Source organism: Pleuronectes platessa, chromosome 11 (genome assembly GCF_947347685.1).
Source record: "Pleuronectes platessa chromosome 11, fPlePla1.1, whole genome shotgun sequence".
In the NCBI taxonomy this organism is placed as follows: domain Eukaryota; kingdom Metazoa; phylum Chordata; class Actinopteri; order Pleuronectiformes; family Pleuronectidae; genus Pleuronectes; species Pleuronectes platessa.
Window position 1 is genome coordinate 13,067,620 of NC_070636.1, and position 22,216 is coordinate 13,089,835.

General features: G+C 42.6%; 1 protein-coding gene across 1 annotated transcript; it reads right to left on the reverse strand.

The window, feature by feature from the left end:
- Nucleotides 1-10,741: 10,741 nt before the first annotated feature.
- nkx2.2a (NK2 homeobox 2a) lies at nucleotides 10,742-12,418 on the reverse strand. The gene is made up of 2 exons (XM_053435144.1): nucleotides 12,056-12,418; nucleotides 10,742-11,298 (listed from the first exon to the last, which is right to left on the reverse strand). Exons 1-2 carry the CDS (start codon nucleotides 12,318-12,320, stop codon nucleotides 10,742-10,744), a joined length of 822 nt encoding a protein of 273 aa, XP_053291119.1. The 5' UTR covers nucleotides 12,321-12,418.
- Nucleotides 12,419-22,216: the final 9,798 nt, after the last annotated feature.

The window sequence follows — 22,216 nt, forward strand, 5'->3', positions numbered from 1 at the left end:
TAAGTAAGTGTAAGTGATGACCTAGAAGATGTTTATCTTATTTTATCCTAAAAAAAATGTATTCCACTAATGTATACAATGGTTTGAGGCCCGAAAAGGAAACAGGCTTTTTTCATGGAGGACAAATGTATCTAAGGCAAATGGTATTCTGACTGCAGTGCATGCTGGGTCATGGTCATGACCTTCTTTAATGTTATGGGATGCACATTATGTGGAGTGTAGAGGTCACCGCTCAAACAACACCACTGATAACGGGACTATGGCGTCTCATGTTAAACCACTCACACTAGTGCTTTTCACTTCCATTGCATGCTTCGAAACAAAACTCCAAAAGTAAAAGTATTACGTAACAATAACATTGAATGAAATAGTTTCACCTCTGCACTCATGTACTTGTGTATTAAAAAGGCAAAAATGTCCCATTGATGTCCGTACTTACTATTATTCTTCATGTCCTGGTAATCAGCTTGCACCATACACATACGTCTCTATGTTTTCAACATTAAAGTTAAGTTTAATTGAAGAATTAAACCTGAGCATCAGTTATTTTTTTCCAAGGGGAAACCTCTTGTAATTCAGATGAATAACTGTATGAGGTGTTGTGAAGACCCAGTGTAGAAGGCATCAGACTCAAACCTCACTGGGGAGAATTTACACTTTGAGTAAATATAATAATACCACAAAGCAACAATATGTCAAATAACAGATACAGTATGTACAAATGTAAGGCATGCTAAACATATATGTAGATGTGCTGTCTGATTATTTTAATGTCACAAGTACGTGAAACTGACGGAAGGTCACTCTATGAGTTTGAGCTGTTTTTAATGGTAAAGGTGCTTTTTCACCTATATACTGCTGCTAAGTATTATAAACTATAATAATATATCATGTGTACTATATGTCACACTGTACTCTACTATGTCAGGCTAACTATGCACAGAGCTGCTGCATAAGTACAATGGAATGAAGTGTGCGGTAGTTTCTCTCCCAAATGTTGCACAAAACTACAGATTATAAAACCTAGTATTATAGTATTATGAGGTGCTGTTTGTAATTCACTGACTTTTTTGTAACTCTTAAAAAAAATACGATTATATAAAATGACAACTGAGGTTAAGTTCATTCAATTTTATTTAGCATATGTCAAAATAACACACTTTGAGCACTTTGAGAACTGTACAGATAAGTTACAACTACATTCAATACAAAAAGTGAGGCACACAGAAACCCGTGATAAAAATAGATTATAACAATCACGTATTCATGTTTGTATTTGTGGATGTGAAGATCGAGCTCAAGTAAAAAATGAGGCATATATGAATGAATACATAAATGTAGCAGGGGAGGATGTGACAGCTCAGACTAAACTCTTCCACAGTGCTTTATCAGTCACGGGGGCCACAGGGACGAGCGACTGGACGAGAGGATCTGAGGGGCCCGGAGGATGAGTGGGGGCCCGGTGATGTCACAGACATAAAATATCTTTTGTATTTGATATGTGGCCAATGAAGACAGGCTGTGTATTAGAGTTCCAGCCTCTGGGGAGCTTTTCTGCTGAGACAGAAAGTAACGCCCACATAAAATCATAAAGACAAGCACATGTGATTGTATTTCCCTTCCAGACATAAATACATCTGCATTTTATTACAAAGGTTAAAAATAAATAAATAATCTTGCACTTCCACTATAAAGTGGGTTGTTGTGCCTTGCTCAGGAGTTTGGCAGTAATTAGCTTGTAAGTCCCAATCATTTTTATATTTGTTTTGCTCTCGTACGTCTTTGTTTTGGTCTGATCAGACAGCAATGCTTTAATAGTTCTTATTGATACTGCTTTAATTCTTATTAAAGCATCAGGGACTTCCTTTAGCTTCCTTAGCATAGCATGCTACACACGCTCCTCAAGGACAGCGGGCTGATGGGAGCTTGTTTGTGCTCGGATGCTGAAAACATGGACGACAGACGACGTCTGCGGCCATAGGAGATAAATAAGTTGAAGGTTATTGCTTCTGTCTCAAGTTTCACATGGACCCTGATGACTGAACGTGACACATGATACAATGAGGTCAGATGGAGCATCGATCTGAGCATTGATCCAAACATGTTTCTATTCAGCAAAGTCCACAAAATTAATAATAGAGAGGCCTTTTTCTAGAATTTATTCTTACATTCAGTGCACTTACACATTATAAATCCATGACAGGGTACACGAGCACACACATAGGACAAGCAGGAGTCGCAACACATATTTTACATTCGCTTTAAGCAGGAAGTTAAGAAGGGCGCCTTGAATTTGGCAAAGCACACCGCGCCCATATTGTCGCCTCATTGACGCCGGCCGGCTGCTGCCTCGGCCTCAGAGCCCCAGGATCCATCGGCAGTGCTGGCATCTCAAGCACCGCATGTTCCTCCTCTGAAGAAGGTGAGACAGTCCACTAAGTGAAAGGCACAAACACTCAACTCTGGGACCCAGACGGTCGCCGCTGTCCCCCGTCCAGCCCACCTGACCGCAGCAGTGCATTGTGGGTTTTACACATGACAACTCAAGTCCTGAGGTGGAACATTGAGAGAGAGAAGACAAAGGGAAATGAGACCATGTGGCAACGTGCACATCACAACACAGAAGCAGAACTTTGAATAGAAGGAGGCAGTAAGTTGGCTCTAAATATGAATCACCGTGCACCGAGGGATTAAATTCACCTGCAACAGATGGAAAACATTCACAATTCCATCAATTTAAATGAACCACATCTACTCCCCTGTAAACCATGACTTCTTTAAATTAAAAACATGAGCATTGTGCTCAGGCAAAACATGTGTTTCTACTGTTATTGGGCAATTTAGTTTAACCTTAATCATCTCAACACGAAATGGCATTAATATCTCTGGTTTGTTTAAATTGCTGAGGGTGGAAACACATGTTTGTGTATCAGTAAGTTTACTTTCATTTAATTAAACCGTACAGTGTCATTCAAATGTTGGGACTTGTCGTTTTTTATCATCGTCGACTCGAAATTAAATCTAAAATGGCACAAATGTCACATTGGACAGAAACAATTGAATTGAAACATTAAATATACAAGTAGCTGTCAGTAAACATTTGGACAGTGTTGTGCGTCCTTGTCATTACAAACACTGTTCTCAACCGTTTGTATTAAACAGTAAAAAACAGGTGCTTTCTGACTTTGGTTTGATTCACACGCTCGTTGCAAACACACTCAGTCTGTTGTTACTGACAACGATCCGGTGTGTTTGCTCACCACAAGAAATACTGAGAAATACAAAGATGCTGCAACATAAAACTAAACCAATCTCCATCTTTTCAGATTTTACATTTTGTAAGATTTTATATAATTTTCCAACATATTATATGTTCTCCACTTCAACTAGAACCCACAAACAGAGGACAGACGAAAAGTCCCTATTTCATTCCACGACTTTTTCATCGACGTGAAAGCACGAGACTCACTTCAGTGTTACCAAGCATTTGATCCACTGCTGCTCGTGTGAGGCGTTCGATGATTCATTTGAAAACAACGCTGCGTAAATAGCTTCTCAAAATGTAAAAAGAGGAAGTTGAGACTTTCAGGCACGCAAATCACCAAAGGTCAGTAGATTTGCCCCCTGGACTCTTACATCTGACATTAATGCAGCTTGAAAAGTGATGGATGAATAGTTCTACACATTTCTGGTGCAGTAATGTACCGAGTCAATATAAGAGAGCAGGAAGAAGCTGTATCTAAGGAACTGTTTGTGAGGAATATATGCTTCAACCACCGTTACAATATATATGATATGTTTAACTGGGAGTCATGAGGTCCACTATGTTTCGATGATAAGTTCATTAAAATCCCTTTATTTTCACCTCTATACACATTTGAAGCTCATTTCTTAGAAATAACGACCAACATTTAAAGTCAGTAAGATTTTCTGTTGTAATCCTTTATTTGCTTCGTCATCCAATTTACACATGTACATTTTTACATGGGAGTATTTGATTGATGGTGTAAAAGAATACCTGGGTGGAAAAAAGAACTGTCCCTGTCTGAGCTGACGACTTTCACCCTGGCCCCATGTGTCTCTGCAGACTCTGCTGTTCTCCTAATCTCAACATTAACCGAAGTCAGGAACCTTGACGCTCACTTCTCTCTCCACCAAACATGACTCCTGTCTGGGTGCTGGTCTCATGCAGCACTTCAAACTCGGGCCTGTGCCTCCGCTGCCACAATTTAAGAAGTGCATCGTCAGCGTCTCCCAGTGCGAAACATGTCTGCGTGTTCGGTCTCGCCTGAGAGAGGAAGGATGAAACGCACGTCCGTTTGTTCCAGGGTGAAGCACTCATGAGCTCCAGCTCACTGGCTCTGTTCAATATCCCTGATGGCTCGAGAAGGATTCAGAAACCTGCCTCTTCTGCCTGCGTTTACCTCAGATCCACACTGATACGGAACAAAAGAGGAGCCAAAAAAAGTCCCACATCTACTTACACTCCCAACAATGTTAAGTTTGTGAAAATGACCTTACATGGAGACAAGGACACTTTAGCAAATGGGTTCTGCGTTTCCTCTCAGCCATGTTTTCAAGCGTGTGAAAGAACAACATTGAGCGCCCGCTGGTAAGGAAAGGGAGCTAAAAGCAAGAGTCACGCACCTCTCAGTGAGTTGCTGGAGTAAAACAAATCAAACAATGTTGTCGGGTTGTGTCTATCTGCTGGATACATGCAAGTGTCAAGCGATAACTGTCGCACGGATGTGAAAATATGAAATTTGAAGTGTCTGATACTGCGTGGCATCATTCTTCCTCATGGTCATGGCTGTATCACAAATTCTTCTCCATTTACTTTCACAAACTGAACGTTGTCATCCTGCTCAACAGAACATTGTCCAATCGACCAATCAGCTCCTTTCAATTGACACTGCCTAATGAATAGCAAGACATTTTAAGTATAGGACATGAATTGTAAGCAGGAATGAGGGGTTTGTTATTGTGAGCTTTTATTCCAAGAATTAAACATGTGAAGTAAGCCATGAACAAATTGTGAACACATCTGGAAAATAAGATGAAATGTTTTATGAATTGATTTCCTGTTTAGTCATGAAATAAATAACAGAACCTTTCATTTCATCATACCTAGATTTTCTGTATTTATCCCAGTAAAAATGATCGTGAATATACATTTTTAAGTTGTAAACAGAATAGGGCTGGGCAGTAACACATATCAATAATTATCACAATATAATTATCAAATAAATATTCATATGAAAAAGGTTTATTATATGTCGATATAATTTGTATGAATTGCATAAGCACGGTGTATCAAATGATTTATAAACCTCAGATCTGTAAAATGTTTTTGCAGTTTATCAAGTGTTTGTCTTTCTCTGCTCTCTCAGGAGCAAACAGCTGTCTTTAAACTGGAAAGAAAATAATAATGTGACATTTATACTGATGATTATCAATATCATCTGATGGATCGTTTTTATCTTGATATCATTTTGGGCCCAATCGCCCAGCCCTAAAAGACAAATCCCATTTTTTTTTTTTATGGATGAAGACAACATGACCGGATCCGGAGATGCTCAGCGATGCTGCAGGGAGGACTCTTTTCTTTTCTTCCTCTTTTACTTCAGCAGCTCCAGAGAAAAGTGTCGTCGGGCAGCAGCTCTTCTGTTTCGTCTTGTTTAACCCACAGACACGAAGGTGTGCTTGTGTCAATCATCAGCTCTCAGCTCACCGGGGTCTTCTCTTCATGCAGATGGGAGAGGCTGATCTGAACCACACTCTGCCACCGCGTACACTCACGACACACACTCACACACACAACCCAGACACACAGACGCATGCACACACACACTGCTGATCTCACCAGCATTTAGAAAGCATGTTGGTTGTAGATTAAGTTGCTATCATACTTTTACATGTCCATCTTTGTCTTTCCCTTTTTAAAAGCAAACACCTCAATTGAAGCATAACACCTTCTGAATATTATTGTCCTGTTTGTTCTTCCTCTGGATGTTTTCCTCACTAAGTGGCCCCAACTCTTACACATCAACACTCCCACTCCCCCCACTCCCCCCCATCCCTTCCCTTCTATCATGTTCAGCCTCCTTCCAACCCCCCGCTGCGGCTGCTGCTGCATCTTCCCTGACCCAATGAGGCCCCCTACGGGTGCGAACTCACTGATGCTGCACTGAGCAGGTGCATTCAGAGATGGAAGCCTTTTTTCTTTTTTTTTGACGTCATTTGACCCATTTTTCTGCATACTTTCTTCTCTGCATGAGGAGATGATGGTGCTCGAGGCACTGTAAAATAAAGCCAAGCTCGGGGGGACGTGACGGGCATTTAAATGTAAGCGTCGGACACAGAATGTGGTTGTTATTTTCGATGGGATTTCCAAGAAAACCAGATGTGCAGGGTGACTTTTGTCACCAGAAACTCCAGGTGGACACGGTGTTGTCGTGTTTTCTGTCATGTTCGCAGGAGAAACATCTGCCTCGGACCAGTTTCAGTGCAGAAACGCCAGTGATGCAAGTGTCACATATTTTCATAGGACATTTAACTCACACAGCCCTCTTTGTCGTGAAGGACACGGTGACTGAGTTAAGGCTTTTCCTCCCTTCAGCTCTATTGTTCACTTTCACTGAGGTGAATTAATCCGCACCATATTTATCCGCCTATCCTATTGCGCCACACAGTGGTGTCCCCCAGCCCCTCTCTGTCCCTTTCTCTCACGCGCTGTCTCCAACTTTGAAACGGAGACCGCGTTTGGCTTTTAATTGGCTGTGGACTGTTGGTTTCTCAAGAGCATCGATGGTGATTATGCTCTCAAGATCCAGAACAGTGTCATAAAGACAAGTCAAGTTTGTGGGGACGCCTGTTCATTAGGGGGGGAAACAACAGCGGTAACTTCAGCTGTGGTGGGAGAAGCGCATGCAGCCGAGCCGTTTGTGCGCAGAGGGGCAAACGCTGCATGACGCCAACTGCAGGCCTCTGCCGCCATCTAGTGGCCGCCCGTCGCCACTATCTCCTCCCGCGCCTCTCCAGCCTCGCCCTCCCCTCTCTCCATCACTCCCTCTCCATTTAATATCGGCACCGTGGCGAATCTAATCTGGATCTCCTTTAAGGCAATAAAACCCAGATAGCTTCCTTTAAAATGAAAAGCGCCGCCTATTATAGCTTTGAAATCCTCGTTTATTTGGCGATGTGCGCGATAGAGGGACAAAAATGATTCATGTCGAGGTTCAAATGGGCAGGATGACGAAGATCCATGGTGTCCCAAGTGCACATTTCCTCGAGTATTGTATTCCAAGGTATATAATATCGTTATCCACGCGGGTTGAACTACACTGCACGCCAAGATGCTCGCCTTAAAGTCACGCCGCTTTATCCCTCCGAGCAGCTAAAAAGCAATTTCCGATGAATCTGACCCTGTTGCTGAGCCGGTGGAAAGGTGGTGTAATTTTCTGGTACGTTAATGACAATACAAGGGGTGCAAGAGAGAGGACTGTCGTGCGTAAAAGTTTACCCACAGAGGATTTCACGCAGTTTGCTGTTTTATCTGGGTCTCGGTTTAGGGAGAAACATAAGAACAAGGCTGGTGCACACAAATGTGAGTGTGTGTATGTGTGTGTGTGTGTGGGTGGGTGTTTTTTAAGAAAATATTAAGAAATATAAATGAGATATTAAAATGTGACGTTTCCAAACCATGCGTACACGCGATTAGTTCTAATCTTTCCAACGACGAATTATCTTTACGCACAGCTCCACCAAACACCTGTCAGTATCGTTAGTTTGCATCCAGCATCTCCTCCGGATCCTAATAAAATCTAAGATGAAAACAGCAGCTTCCACATTTACATCTTAAATGAATCACTGGAAGCTAATATTTGCTCATGTCTCTAAGTGTATGAACAGCGCCATGTGACTGCACTCTGTGTCGGCGTATGAATCCAGGAAAGGGCTGGTGAACTCCAGTTTTTAGGTGGAGTTGTGGGTTTTTTTTACACCTCACGCGGAAGTCCTTACTCTAATGGTGTTTTATCATTTTTTTTCCATCGGTCTATTCAGAAATAAGAGGCTATAGGCCGGCGCTTTCCAGTGGGAGTCAACGCAAACAAGGAAGTACTCTGTCTGGAATTAAAAATAGTTTTTTGCGCTGTGACGAGCCACTTTTTTTTTTTTGAGGGGCAGACAATAATCAGCCTTTCACTTTGGAGCATGGTGGGATGGAGGGTGAGGAGAAATGAGAGGGCTGTTGTTGGCATAGCTCTATCAAGGAAGAAGGACTCCCTGTTATCTGTGAATGGGGCTCCTTTTTCTGACCAGAATAGATATAGCACGAATTTTTAATTCGTTTTTCTTTCAGAGACAACAATGCTTTATTTGAGGGCCTGATACAAATTGGGGCTTGTGAGAGATCCTTTTCTCCTTGTCCGAGCCCAGCTGCCCATATGGGATACAACGTGTGCAGCAAAGATCACAATGGCACCGAGTGACAGGCGGGACAAAAAGCCCAAGGATACATCTCCCTGACTCTGAACAGCACCAAGAAACTCTGTCAGTCTCTCTATCCACACTGTTTGCATCCTCAACCCTGAAGCTCGTTAACATGCACTTCTCTGACATCCTGCAACACCAGGCCCTGAGCTTGTATCTCTGTGCTGTGTTACGCAATGATGTGGTCGCAGAGCTATCTCCACGAGAGATGCAAAATCTACAGTGCAAAGATCCTGGCCATATTTAAAGTCTGCATTCTACTTTTACGCACGATATTATTATTTTTTACTGTATTTTCCTCAGATTGGTTCAGTTTAAGACTGATTCGAAAGAAGCCAGCCAGAGTTAACTAAAATCCAATCACAGCGAGGCAGCCCTTTATCACTGCCACGGATCAGTTCATGTTTCCACAGTGCGCACTGCGGATCATATCACATTTCTACCCCACATCCACTTTCCCACCATTTCAGAGGTGTGTAGGAGCGATTATCAAAGCAGCGCTTCTTATTTCTCTTTTTCTTATGTATTTATCCACGAATAAATGAAATAAACTAAATCTACAAGCAAGTTGCTAAATTAATTTGACCTACAAGCTCCGACCAGCGGCGCTAAACAAAACCGGTCTGTCAGTGACAAATTGAGTCTGTGTCGCTCCACAAAAGCAGTAGCCCCCTGAGACTCAATTCGGTAAATAATTAGCAAATCTGCCCAATTTAGCTGTTTGTTCAGTGATGATAGGGGCGACTCCGACATCTGTTCTGGGATTTGTTTCTGTCCCGGGACAAACAGAATGCATGGATTTCTCTACTGCGGTTATCATATTTACCCAAGATATTGACTGGGGTCTGGTAATCCGCAGTGCGCGCTGCAGCGGTTCACTGGGGAGCCACTTGCGCTTGTTTTGGTTCCACCTCAAAAGACCGTGGTGTCTAATAGAGCAAAGTGTATTTGACTGTGGGGTGTTGCTGCTAATACATTATATGATGATGTAAAAAAAAAAAAAGATCACTTTTATTAGGCGGTTAAAGCCCCTGAGGTTCGTGCGCCTTTTTCAGTTGAAGGTTGTTCGTGGTTAAACAAAGAGAGGCTGGTGCGTCATTGATTATGCCAGCTCTATTTGCAGTTTAGCGCTGAACGAGATAACAAAACATTTATTGCAGTTGAAACATTTCCCCCCCAATTCTTCTTCCTCCATAACCGTCCACTTTACACCCGAGGCCGGGAGTGGCTGGCGATGCAGTGAAAACAAGAGCTTTCGACTCAAAGGCGTCTTATGTGGAGAAGCCCTCTTATATTAAGTAAGTGGTTTTTAGTCTCATTTCACGAGTGACTTTGGGCCCTTTATTAGTGAGGTGTTCGGATTCAGAAAAAAGAAAAATATATTCCCTGGATTAATTTGTTTAAAAAGGGAGAAAAGGCTGAAGTGCGCTGGAGATTTATTCCCATAATCGAGCTCCATTCTGTGCCACAATATGGCGTTTAGCTTCTTAACCTTTCATTGTGGGATATGACACTTGTATATAAACCAAACCCTCTTTCAGAAACACAGCTTTTTATTTGAAAAAAATCCTTATAAAAATGTGGATCTTCAGCCATCACTGCGAGGCTATACACTGATATTTACATTTGTGATTTAGCCCAAAAAATCACTCCCTCATTGTCCTTGTTTTTTAAATTTGGAAATATAATATATATTTATAGGTCGATATTTCAGCTCAACGCTCCCGAAAAGTTCTCTAGGTTTGCAAACATGTGCCACAGGATAATTACAGGAAATAAAAACGCAAAAGGAAAAATAGCTGAAAAGTTGCCAGTGTTTATTCGTGGCCATAAATATTTTTTCGGTCCATAAAAGAAGCAAGAAATTAAAAATTTCTATAATTATAAAGTGGTTCGTACGTGCTGATAATAACACGAAGGGATAAATGAAAAAAAAAATAAAAAAAGAGGAAACATCTTTACAACCAACACACAACATACTTTTACAAATCAAAAAAAAATTCACAAGAAGAGCATTGACATTCTTAATAAAATCTATAAGGGAGAGGTTTGGACCCAGTTCTCTTAACGAAAACACGTAAACACGGCGCACACAGGAGCCCCGAATAAAAATGGTAGTATATATATGAGTCAAGCTGCAAAAATGAAAAGTCTTTTTGTTTTTTTTGTGTTTCTTTTTTCTTTCTTTCTCTTTGCTTTGTGGTGAAACTCCCTATCGTGCCTCCAAGCCAAGTCTCTATCATTTCTCTCACCAAGTCCACTGTTGCGTTTGCACCAAATGGTGTGCTGTGGGGAACTGTGGCGTGGCCGCGGCGCTGTACTGCGCGTTATACTGCATGTGTTGGAGTGACTGGGCACTGTAAGCCGAGAAGGGGATCCCGGCCTGAAAAGTGGCCGCCAAGTCCTGAGCTTTAAGAGTGTGACAAGGCTTTCCATCCCTGACTAAGACGGGCACGGCCACCCGCCTGGGAGAAGGGAGATGGGTCACTTCCATACCTTTCTCGGCCCGGGCTCTCTTCATCTTATACCGGTGGTTCTGGAACCAGATCTTCACTTGGGTCGGGGTGAGGCGGATCAGGCTGGCCAGGTGCTCCCTCTCCGGGGCGGACAGGTACCGCTGCTGCCTGAAGCGGCGCTCCAGCTCGTAGGTCTGCGCCTTGGAGAACAACACCCGCCTTTTCCGCTTCTTGCCGGAGTCGCTGCCGCCGCTGCTGGAGGTCTCCTTGTCGTTGTCCGGCGATTCGTCGTCCGCGGACGGCTCCGGGGACTTGGCTGAGTCCTGCGAGCTGGCGGAGAGACCGTGCACTGCGGCAAGAAACGGGAGAAACACTGTCAAAATGTTATGTTGTGAAGTTCTCAGTGGGCAATTTTATTTATCATCTCAAGCACAGGCCATCAAAAAAGTTTCCATGCATTTGGAAATTAACTGTGCTGGTGCGTAATAGGAGAAATAAACAAAAAACTGTTAATGATCGAGCACTTGTCAAAAAAACGGATTACGCACAGATTTACAAGCCACACAACATTTTTACAGCATGACTGGATTATAACACAGCCCGGCCGTTTTCATGATTTTAACACTTCGGTGCCATTTAAACGTGGGAAGCACCAAAAAAAACAAAAACATTTTCTCCAGCCCAGATTTTCCACAAGCAGCTCGAGTCAGTGAAGCATTAAAAGATGCATTGTCTGCACACAAATCCCCACAGAATGCAGCTCCATGCGTTTCGCACCGCAGTTACACTCCGAGCAACTTACAGCCCCGTGTTTTTTGGGGGGGTTTGTTTTGTTTCTTTTCCACAAATTCATTAAATTCTCCAAATGAGGTGAGCCTCTAAACACTGCATGCATTCGCTGAGCAGCCAAACGCCCCAAGACGAGCGCACGGTGCATGGAGATGAACGCATGCACGCCACTCAAGGGCATCGTTACCGTGGAACATAGGAGGCTGCATGCCATTGATTTTGTCTTAATGCAACACAAGGCATATATCCAGGAAATAAAATAAATCGACACAAGTCATTATCGACGTGATCAACAAGGATTGTGAGACTCTACTTACATGAATACTGGATGCTGTCCGTAGTAGCAAGCCATCGTGTGTAAGGGTTGTCACTACTGTCATAAAAGGGGTTCTTTAAAGGCAGGTTCTGAGCGTTTTCTAGAGGACTTTGCACCAAAACTCCAGCGGTTTTCGTCGTGGACGTGGTCTCCGATCCCTCCGTGTCTTCCTCCGCGCCGGTGATAGATCCATCTTCGTCGTTCGTGTCGGGAAGGTCCAAAATGTCCTTTACAGAAAAGCCCGTCTTTGTGTTGGTCAACGACATATTCTGGTGGAGGGGGGGAAATATGCAGGGGAAAAAAGTTGCTGCACCAGCTTTTTTTTCCTCCTTCTTCTCCTTCTTCTTCTTCTCCTTCTTCTCCTTCTTCCTCTTTTCCTTCCTCTTCGGACAATCCGGCTGTTTTTGTGTCGTTGCAACAGACAAACAAACACAAAAAAGGAGAAAAGAGAGAAAGCAGAGGCGATGTTTCAGGAGGAGAAGGATGAGTAGGACTCGCTCTATGCGCGGAGACACAGTCAAAGCAGCCACTGTGGGTGAACCATAGCCTGAGCGAGCCGAGCAAGGGGAGGATTGCAGCCTCTGTTAAGTCCAGGGAGGATGCCAAAGTGGCTGGAGTGCTATGTGTGGCTCATGGATACTGTGCTACTGCTGGGTGCTAGAGGGAAATAAGCCATTACCTTGTCCGATCGGTCCATATAAGGTTGGTCTCAACACATGAACCTGCAGTGAAAAAACATTAAAAACCGCGAAAGGTTGGCCACGTGTGGGCGGGTCTTAGGAGTCAAGTGGATGAAGACAGTGTTTGCAGATGTGAAATTGTGGGTTTTGGGGAGATCCGAGCCTCTACCATTGGTGCTTCAGAGCATGATGAGTGGTGTAACGTGTCAATTAATTACAAAGACGGGGAGGGCCTTTTCCTTTTTTTTTTTACCACCCTATTTACATACAAAGAACCTCCAAGTAGCTTTATCCTCGCAATACTTACAAAAACAACACGTTTGAACAATTGGCTTTTACATTTTTTATTTATTTGACTTTTCTCACGTGCATTTCTTTTTGGGGATGTACGTTCATGAAGTTGTTATATATATATATATTTATATTATTTTCAGCCACAAAGTGCAGCTGTTGTTCAAATATTTCGCCGGATAATTTATGTAAACCTTCTGAGTCAATATTTTTGCCAGGGCTTAAGGACAAGAGGCATGTGTGTGGAACTGAAGCAGGACCGTGTTTGTTTGAAACCGCTAAGCAAAGTGTTTAAGACACTGGGCCCATCCAAATGAGTGAGTGATAATGAGGCCTATAAAAACAACAATAACAACACCGATAATATTAACAGCCCACTGCTATTAATAATAATGATACTTATAACGATAACAATGATTATTATAATAATAGTAATATTAATAACGGTGCATCCACGCAGGCTCACAATAAAAAACAAAAGGCCTAAACCAGTTTATTTATGCATATTTTGCATGAATTAATTCTACTCATAATTTCAATTTTTTTTTCTTCTCCTCCCCTCAATAAATCTCCTCACTTTCATCATGGCAGCGCATCCTAATATTTGTTTTCCTCCCTCCTTTAAAGTGCTCCATCTTTGCCTTTTCCCCTCCTTTCTCCTGTGGAAACCCGAGTATCATTGTTGCTTACTTTCTTTTCCTCCCCTTCAAGACTTTCCCTTTCGCTCTCCTCCCTCTGCCTCCTATCCAGTATGTGATGTGGGTGACAATGTTTCACGTTTTTTCTTTTTAACCAAGTCCTCTGCGCATCCTGGGTGGTCGGACCCGGGGCAAACACAAATACAAACCGATTGCTAAGCTGCAGACAATGGGGGAAATGTAGACAAATGTCCGGCTCCTGTTGGAAGCTTTTGTGCGGCCGCAGTTTTTGCATTTATTTCAGGGGCGAAATAATGGATGATTGACGCCCCGCGCACAATGCTTTCTAACTGTTTGGAATAAATCTGAGGTTGTTCCTAGTTGTCATGGCATTCAACTGCTTTCAATGGACTATCTCTTCATTCAATTCCTGGGCCCTTCCACAATATTAAGGAAGGTCCTTCATCTCAGCACACACACACATACACACACACAGCAGACAGTTGTCTCATTTTCGAGGAGATGGATGGAGACTGTAATATTTGAATATATACTGAAATCTAATTAAATTTAGAAAATATTATGATTAATAATTTTATTGTAATATTCAACAATATTGATTCACATTATCTATATTTTTTGCATTATTCGAAGATTCTTAAATGTATCAGCCTATTTTACATTTACATTTTAATATTATCTGTTCAAGCTTTACTTGCCAGATGATCTGTATGCACCTGACACACAGGCCCGAGTTAAATATTTCACCACACTGGCAGAATTAATCACAAGTCTCAACATCCCACAAAGGCTCCATTGAGCCGCACGGGCTGCATGGACAAACATGGAGCTGCGTCTGAGCCCCCACTAAGGGGGAAAGAGAGGTTACTGACCTGATGCACTAAATCCGTCATGTGCAGGGGGACATCCAGCCCGTGAAGGGACACCCAGCCCGCAGGAGACAAGACAAGAAGCCCAGAGAGCTTTACGCACCGCGGAGGAATGGCCCAGGCTGCAACCTCCGCGCGCACAGGAAACTCACTTGGCCCATGAAGGACATTATTTCACTGAGACTTATTGAAAGTGTGTGGAGCCAAATCAGGCATGTGTGAGAGCACACAGACTTGTCACCCGTGTCACTCTGCTCTGCTTTTAGCTGTGTGTGAGTGTGAGTGTGGCACGGTGACAAGAGGGGAGTCACAGTAGGTTCGGTGACGGTGCGTGCACGGAGGCGCACTGGGGTGCAGACTGGTGCATGTGGCCAGTTGCCGGGGATGTACTATTTGATCAACTTGAGCCGAGGGTTTCGGAAAGAAGAGGTAAATGTGCACACAGGCTAAGTGGACGTACTCCACTTGGAGAGCCTATCGCTCTCTGTTTACCTGTTTACTTTCTCAGGTAGTTCAAACAGGCCGCTCGCCTTTTGCGCTCTGACAATGGCCATGTGCAAAGTGGGACGAGTCAACGGGACCAACACTGGAAAATGTTCAGAGTGCAGTAGATCCGCTCAGGATGCGTTTACATGTGCAGTCATGGGAAGTTAATTTAGTATCAGAGGACACGGTAGGTTTTGAGAATTTGTTTTTATTTTATTGGCCTATTATTATTATTATTATTATTATTATTATTATTGTTATTCTTGCATTTTATTCTTTTTTATTTGCTTTGTATCTGTAATGTTTAAGTTGCAATATTAAATATTCTGATCCTAACAATCTCAGGAAGTTGCTCTGCTGGTTTTCCCCAAATCCTCCCCGGACAGTCCTCTGTGTGTGTGTGAGTGGTAAGATGGACAGTAAAGAAAGGGCCTATACAGATGCGTCCGGATTTAAGGGACAATACGGGGCACGAGGCCGGTGCTTGATTTGAGTCCATGTTGACACGAAATCTTCACACGTGACACTAAAACGAGACTTTCTGATCCTAGCTGTAGTAGCAATACTCTCTGTGATGCATATTAAACTCTTGTGCGTAAAAACTGTGCGTAAAACCATGAACAACCACAACCCTTTTTTCCACGTGATCACTGCTGCTGTAATTGTGGCATCAACACTTTCTCCATTGCTCCCACTTTGAAATCATAAGCAACAGAGCTGACTGGTTATTACAGCTCCTTACATGTGTTTTTCCTTCTTCTTCAAACACAGCAGCAATGGACTCGTCCGAAAACAATTAATTTTGCGGATGAACCCCCTCCCCTTCCAAAAAAAACACGGGCCCCGTCTGATTAATGATAATTCCCTCCTAAAAATTCAAGCCCACGATTGTTGCCAAATAAGTGAAGAAAGAGCTTTTTATATTCCTGATTAAATAAATCTTTCGATTGAATGTGCAAATAAGAAAAAATGCCGCGGGAGGATCCATAATAATGTTGATCATCGTCTGCTTTTAATCGCGGAATTTCAGCGCGTTTTGACGCCTCCGGCAGAGAGTCAGTCTTTGATAAAGGTAACCCCGCCCGCCTCCGGGTGTCCGTGATAAATGGAACAGAGTGACAAGACCGATTTCCTCCCTCTATGATTAAAAGCCTATATATAATATGCAGGTAAAGCCGGGTCCGGTTTATTTATGGGGGCTAAGCCATGGCCCGAGGACACTTGGCCGCAGGGTACAAATCATTTTGGAACCCGTTTGGATTTTTTTTACGGAAATCCCGCCACCTTCTCCTCCCGGGCACAACGTCTTTCTTCCTCTCCTTTCCTCTAATGATTAAACATGTCACGGCGAGATTATAGCGGTGCGCCCGTGCCCCGAGGAGATGCCTTCATTTGTTAAACCACCAGTTTATTTGTAACGGTGAATTTCATGCCACGCTGTGCCATCGCCTTTATCTTTTTCTCCTACCCTCTCTACTATGTAAGACGAATTGCTGAAAAGAGGTTTATTATTTTTTAATCACTTCCTATTTTCAGTATCGCTCTGACCTGTGTGTTTGTGTGTGTGTGTGTGTGTGTGTGTGTGTGTGTGTGTGTGTGTGTGTGTGTGTGTGTGTACAACAAAATTGACTGAATCCCTGAAACTTCTTCATATAAATCAAATTGGACCACTCTTATTTTGCAAAGATGTGGAACATTATTAATGCAACTTAATCAAACAATTAAATAAATAGATGAATAGATAAATCATTATAAATCATCCTCTCCACGAGAAGCTGATCTGGCCCTGCTCTGCTCTGGATGGCACAAGTGCAGACAACTTGTCCTCCTTGTTCGTCAGCCTGTGTGTGAGTGTGAGCGTGTGTGTCTGGGTGTGCGTGTGCGTGCGTGTGCCTGTGTGTGTGTGTGTGTGCAGTAGTAACACTGACAGCTGTTGACATCTGAAGAGCTCTAGCGGTCTCTACCGGCACTTTTAAGAAACAACAGGGGGTGCTTTTTGTGTACAGTTAGGCAACTTCTAATAACCAATAGTTTGGAAGATGTACAATGGATCCATATACATGTTATGATATAAGGAATGGTACTTTTTGAATACTTAAGCTGCACGCAAACATACATTATCATCGTTTATGTCTAATATATATCAAAATACTCTTCAGTAATAACAAATTACAAGCTAAACAATTATGTGAGCGGTTAGTTTATTGTTTATCAAGTGTTAATTTATCTGGTTGTGTGAATCTGGATGGATTCAAACAAACAAACAAAAAAACTCTTCATATTTGCAATTCCAATTTTCAAAGAAATATAGACTCTTCCAAATGCTGTGTACATTAATTCTCCTGAACGAGGTTCAGGCCACGGACTATGTGCCACCACAAAGAAAACATTCACCCAAGCTCAGACTACCCACGTGAGAGCGTAATGATCACTGCTGGCTAAAGAAAATAAACGCCCAGGCCTAAACGTTGAATAAGCACGTTATTTAAAATAGAGATACAAGTAGAGAAAGAGGTTCAGGGTCCTTTAACAGTCAGAGAGCAAGGTGCACGCGGGTGCGCGGAAAACTGCAGCAAAAACAGAAAATAAGCAGTGTCTATGAAGCTGTGAAAGAAAACAGAGAAACCCGTGTATGCAAACTGACTGGAGCGCTTACCTATAGTGGAGAGGGGGCCGGATGAGCAGCCAGCGTAAAGACTGCGCGCGGAGTTAATGAAATATCTCCAAATGGGAGTCAGGAGTGCGTGCAGAGATAAGCCTGATGTGGTTTATATACCCAGAAAGCAAGTGCTCCTTTTCTCATATTGTCCAAGAGCGTTTGCACGGATGGCCAAGTGGCTCAGCTCTTGCTGACTCGCTCACATCTCACCGTGTTTGTTTTCCCCCCTTGCTATGACGTGTGGCAAAATATTGGCCATATGTTCATCGGCAATAAATTGGTCTCCAGCGCAAACACACAGCTCGCTGGGCGCACGGCGCTTTTAACCCGTGCGACTGTGGCGCTCGCTCTTTGGGATGTTTTGTGGGACTCGAAACTGTCCGGTGTAAAACTTAGGCGAGCGATAATGTCACAACAGCCTGTTTAGGAGATAATAGTGCGCCTGTGGAAGAGCCTTCGGTTGATCTGTACACTGACACCTATTATTCCTCACCCAGCGCGCCCTAATAAATCGCTTGGTAACCAAGAAGCAGCGCTGGCCAAAGAGCAGATGTGGCATGTTATCCACGCCACAGTGGCGTTTACATTAGATACCCTGATACAATGATTGATAACCAAGGTCACAGTGATTCACAGTGCTGCGGGACCCGGGCTTCTCCCAGGAGGCAGACAACTAACACATGATGTTTGTTATATTGATCCACATGTGTCGACACGGACTTAGAGCCACAGAAACATAAGAGGTAAATGTTATTATTACCGCATTATCAGAGTTAGATAATAATATGTTATTTTAGCAACACATTACGCAATGTCTGCACAGGAATATGACAAAGAGGCGCAAAAATTACCCACATTTGTAGAAAAAGCATAAAAACTCATTATTATTTTATTATTATTATTATACAAGTTAGGGTTATGGTTATCTACCTGACTGTAACCCTAACCCTAACAGAAGTTGCCTTTTTTTATGTGCATATATAACACAATAATAATAATAAAACAATATTTGACTTACATACTAACATACTTTGATCATTTACATGTCTGATATCTATAACCAATATATATAAAAACAAATATTAAATTATATCAACAAAGTCCGATCACAGCGCGCGCCTTGTTTGTGAAGAGCTCAAATGTGTAAAAAATACGATTTATATTTATTTTCTTCTTCACTTTTATGTTGAACCTCCTACCCTAGATGGAGAGAGAAGAAGAAATAAAATGATGAAAGATTTGATGGTGACTTGAATCTCCTCTGCCCATGTGTTTAAACCTGTTGCACACCAACACATAAGAAAACCTCCTCATCTGCCACGGCTGTGAGACTAGATGGTTGGTGTGAAGATGATGATGACAGGAAATGCCAGTAATTGTTGAGGAAGAAAGCAATATGAGGCAAACACCGGTGGAGCTATTATGACACCTTTGGGGGGTGGATACCTTAAATCAAGACAATGATTTTATTGTGGCTAGCCTGGAATCTATGCATGATAATAATAGTGTTGCCTAGTAGTGCAGGAGCGACCATCAATCAATAGTGAATACGTTTACTGATGGGTTTTGTGCAGGGCCACTTTGCTGATGAAAGACAGAGATTATCCTCCCTGCCATCCCGGTGCTCGAGAGTATCACTAAGACGCAGGGAATACAAATAAATAAATTGGCCTCATACCTTGTTTGAAATTCCACATTAAGGCAAAGTAGTTAGTTAGAGTTGGAATGTATTCATGAGGTGCGGACGAATGAGAAAAAGCCTTCCACTCAGCCGCTCTGTGAATACCCTTGTAGTGTTTGAGATTTGCCACAAGTGCTCGAGGTGCTAAATACAAGACCTCCTGAAAAAGGATGGGTAAGATAGGCCCTGCTGGTCAAGCTATTATCAATCCCCGGCCTTAAAGCCTGATGACTAAGATACTTCAGATGTAGTTAACGGCAGCGCGAGGACACTGATGGCGCGGCATTCTGAAATCAATCAGTTCAAGTTTTAATGTATCGACCACTCGAGGAGAAACCCGAAAGAGGGAGAGCTTCTCGACACACAGATGCCGGGCTGGATTTTCATGGGAGATGCACTTTTACAAAAAAGAAAAAGGGAAAAATGTTTAATTAAACCTGAGGGCTCACTTGTACTGTGGAGACCCACGATGATAGTCAGTCCTATCAGATTGAGAGGCTTTGCAAATTTTCTCTACAAATACACGCACTTAGAGAGGTTTAGCAGTAGATCACCGAGCCATTGGTGTTAAGGCATCTGAATGGGTGTTTTTGGCCCCTCGAGAGAAGCACAGCGGAGGGGATGAGTTGTTTTCTGGCAAAAGAGTCCAACTCTAAACACGGTTGGATATTAACATCTCTTAAATGACAACGGTGCATTGTGAATTTGAGGAGCTGCGGAATGTGTGTGTGTGTGTGGGGGGGGGGGGGGGGGGTCGGTCTTAACATTTCTGCCCTGCTGTGTGAAAGTGGTGAGCTGTGTGAGAGGGAGTAAAGAGAGAAGTTCCGCTGCGGCACTCATGAAATGTGTGTTATTAGATTTATGGGTTGCATGGAATCATGCAATCATGGACATGACTTGACACGAATATCTTTAGGTTTGAATATCTCCATTTCCAGCACTAAGCATCTGTTGCAAGACCAGTGCTTGGCCTTGGAGAGCCATATAGCTGTTTAGTAAACCCTGCTGCGGAGGCTAAAGGCCAAAAGCACTGTACTTACCTAACAGGATCTGGAAGCGTTTTAGCCCCGCTCGTATGTGGGTACAAGACAAATGCCTCAGTCAGGGTCAGTCGCTTGAAAAGCTGTAAGCGATGAAGAATTGATCCAATCAATTATTTTCACTGATGTGGAGAGAGTCACGTACCATTAGAAAGGGAAGCTAATGTTGATGGTATAGCCACTAGGATATAAATGAAGCAACTGGTCAACTTCTTCAATAGCTGGATGCTTGGAAGAACCATTACATAGTGTGTCTCGGCAATAAAGCAACAAGGTCACCTGACAGGGCTCCAACTCGATCAACTCCCCGCTCTGACTACCTCCACTAGAAAGTGCCTTCACATAAAACAGGACCAAGGACGCAGAACCAACTCATGTGGAAAATAAAACCCACAAGTGAACTGAGAGGCACATCCTTAAAAATGAAAGGGATCTCCAAGCAGCCAGCCTTGGGACCTGTATTGATTTCACACCAAATTTATAACGTAGATAACACAGGGAATTCAGAGGAGTAATTATAGTTGGGTTGCTTCAGTCTTCCAAGATCTCCTTCATTTTTTAAATAAACAATAGATAACAGCATGAGTCACGGAAGTATCATTACAAGATGGGCGAGCGTGTCCTTGCCTTCACTCCAGCTGCACGGAGCCGCTTTGGAGCAACAGATTCAAAAGCATTGCAAGGGTATCGACTGTTACCTTCAACAGAAGGTCCACAGTCAAGTCGCAATTCTCCTATTTAAATAGTATTGCATACACAAAACATGTTGAATTAGAAGAGGGATGCCTCAAGGCCATTTCTTCCCCCTTACAAATACATCTTTGCTAAAAAAAAAACCCGGAGGACAAAGTTTCAAACAAATAAATGTCACTTATGAATATATTCTACAAATGCATGAGTACAAGTGAAGACAAAGTAAGAGGCTGTGGTGTGAGGGTTCCCTTCTTAGCTGAATATCATGTGAGCACGTGCACACTTTATTCACTTTCTCTGTGAAACTCCCGTCGACTTCAGAGCAGCACTGAAGTTGTACCTGCTAAGATGCTGAGTAACATCGCATTACTGTAAATTTATCAATATTTGGAATCAAATATAGCGACGAACTATTGAAAAGTGCATGAAAGAAGGTCATTTGTGGTGGATGTGAAAACTTGAGCAGACGATGCTACAAGTTGGAGCAGGATTGAAAGAAAACTGTCTAGACGTCAACCCAGTCAAGTCAAAGACCAGTCTCCCACTTGTTGATGACTGATACCGATGGTCACGTTTCTGCAGGGACACACTGAGGATCTGGACCAGTTAAAGTGTCTGAATTTCCAGACAACCTCCCTGGAGCTGAGGTTTTGTTTTGATGGATGTCTTGCTGCGTTTCTCTTTGGTCTCTCAGTACAAACGTCTACAGTATATTGCAATAAGGATGATAAAAGACCCATTAAAACTATTTGAGAAATTCATTGGTAAAAGGACAAATAAAAACAATTTTAATTTGCAGTGCAGTTTTGCAAGTGTCATATCTCACTATACAGTTGTTTTGGAAGAAACTTTGTGACAATTGGAGAATAATGACAAACATATACATATATCATTTGCATTCATAGAACATATTGTACCGGATGGTTCAATTATGCAACTATACATTCTCTGCTGATATTGCTTTTATTCTGAAAGAAAAACTAACAAAAAACATTCACATTGCGCTAAACAGCCGAAAACTAACCCAAAGAAAAACAGTGGGGAGTGATTTGTGAAGTGTGACAGTAGCACTCACCAATAAGTTGTTATCTTTTGGAAAATGCT

Excerpts from the sequence above, each read along its gene's own strand:
- nkx2.2a (XM_053435144.1), bottom strand. The coding sequence starts at position 12,320 with ATGTCGTTGACCAACACAAAGACGGGCTTTTCTGTAAAGGACATTTTG. Across the intron at positions 11,299-12,055 it reads GGACAGCATCCAGTATTCAT|TGCACGGTCTCTCCGCCAGC; the intron begins GTAAGTAGAGTC and ends TTCTTGCCGCAG.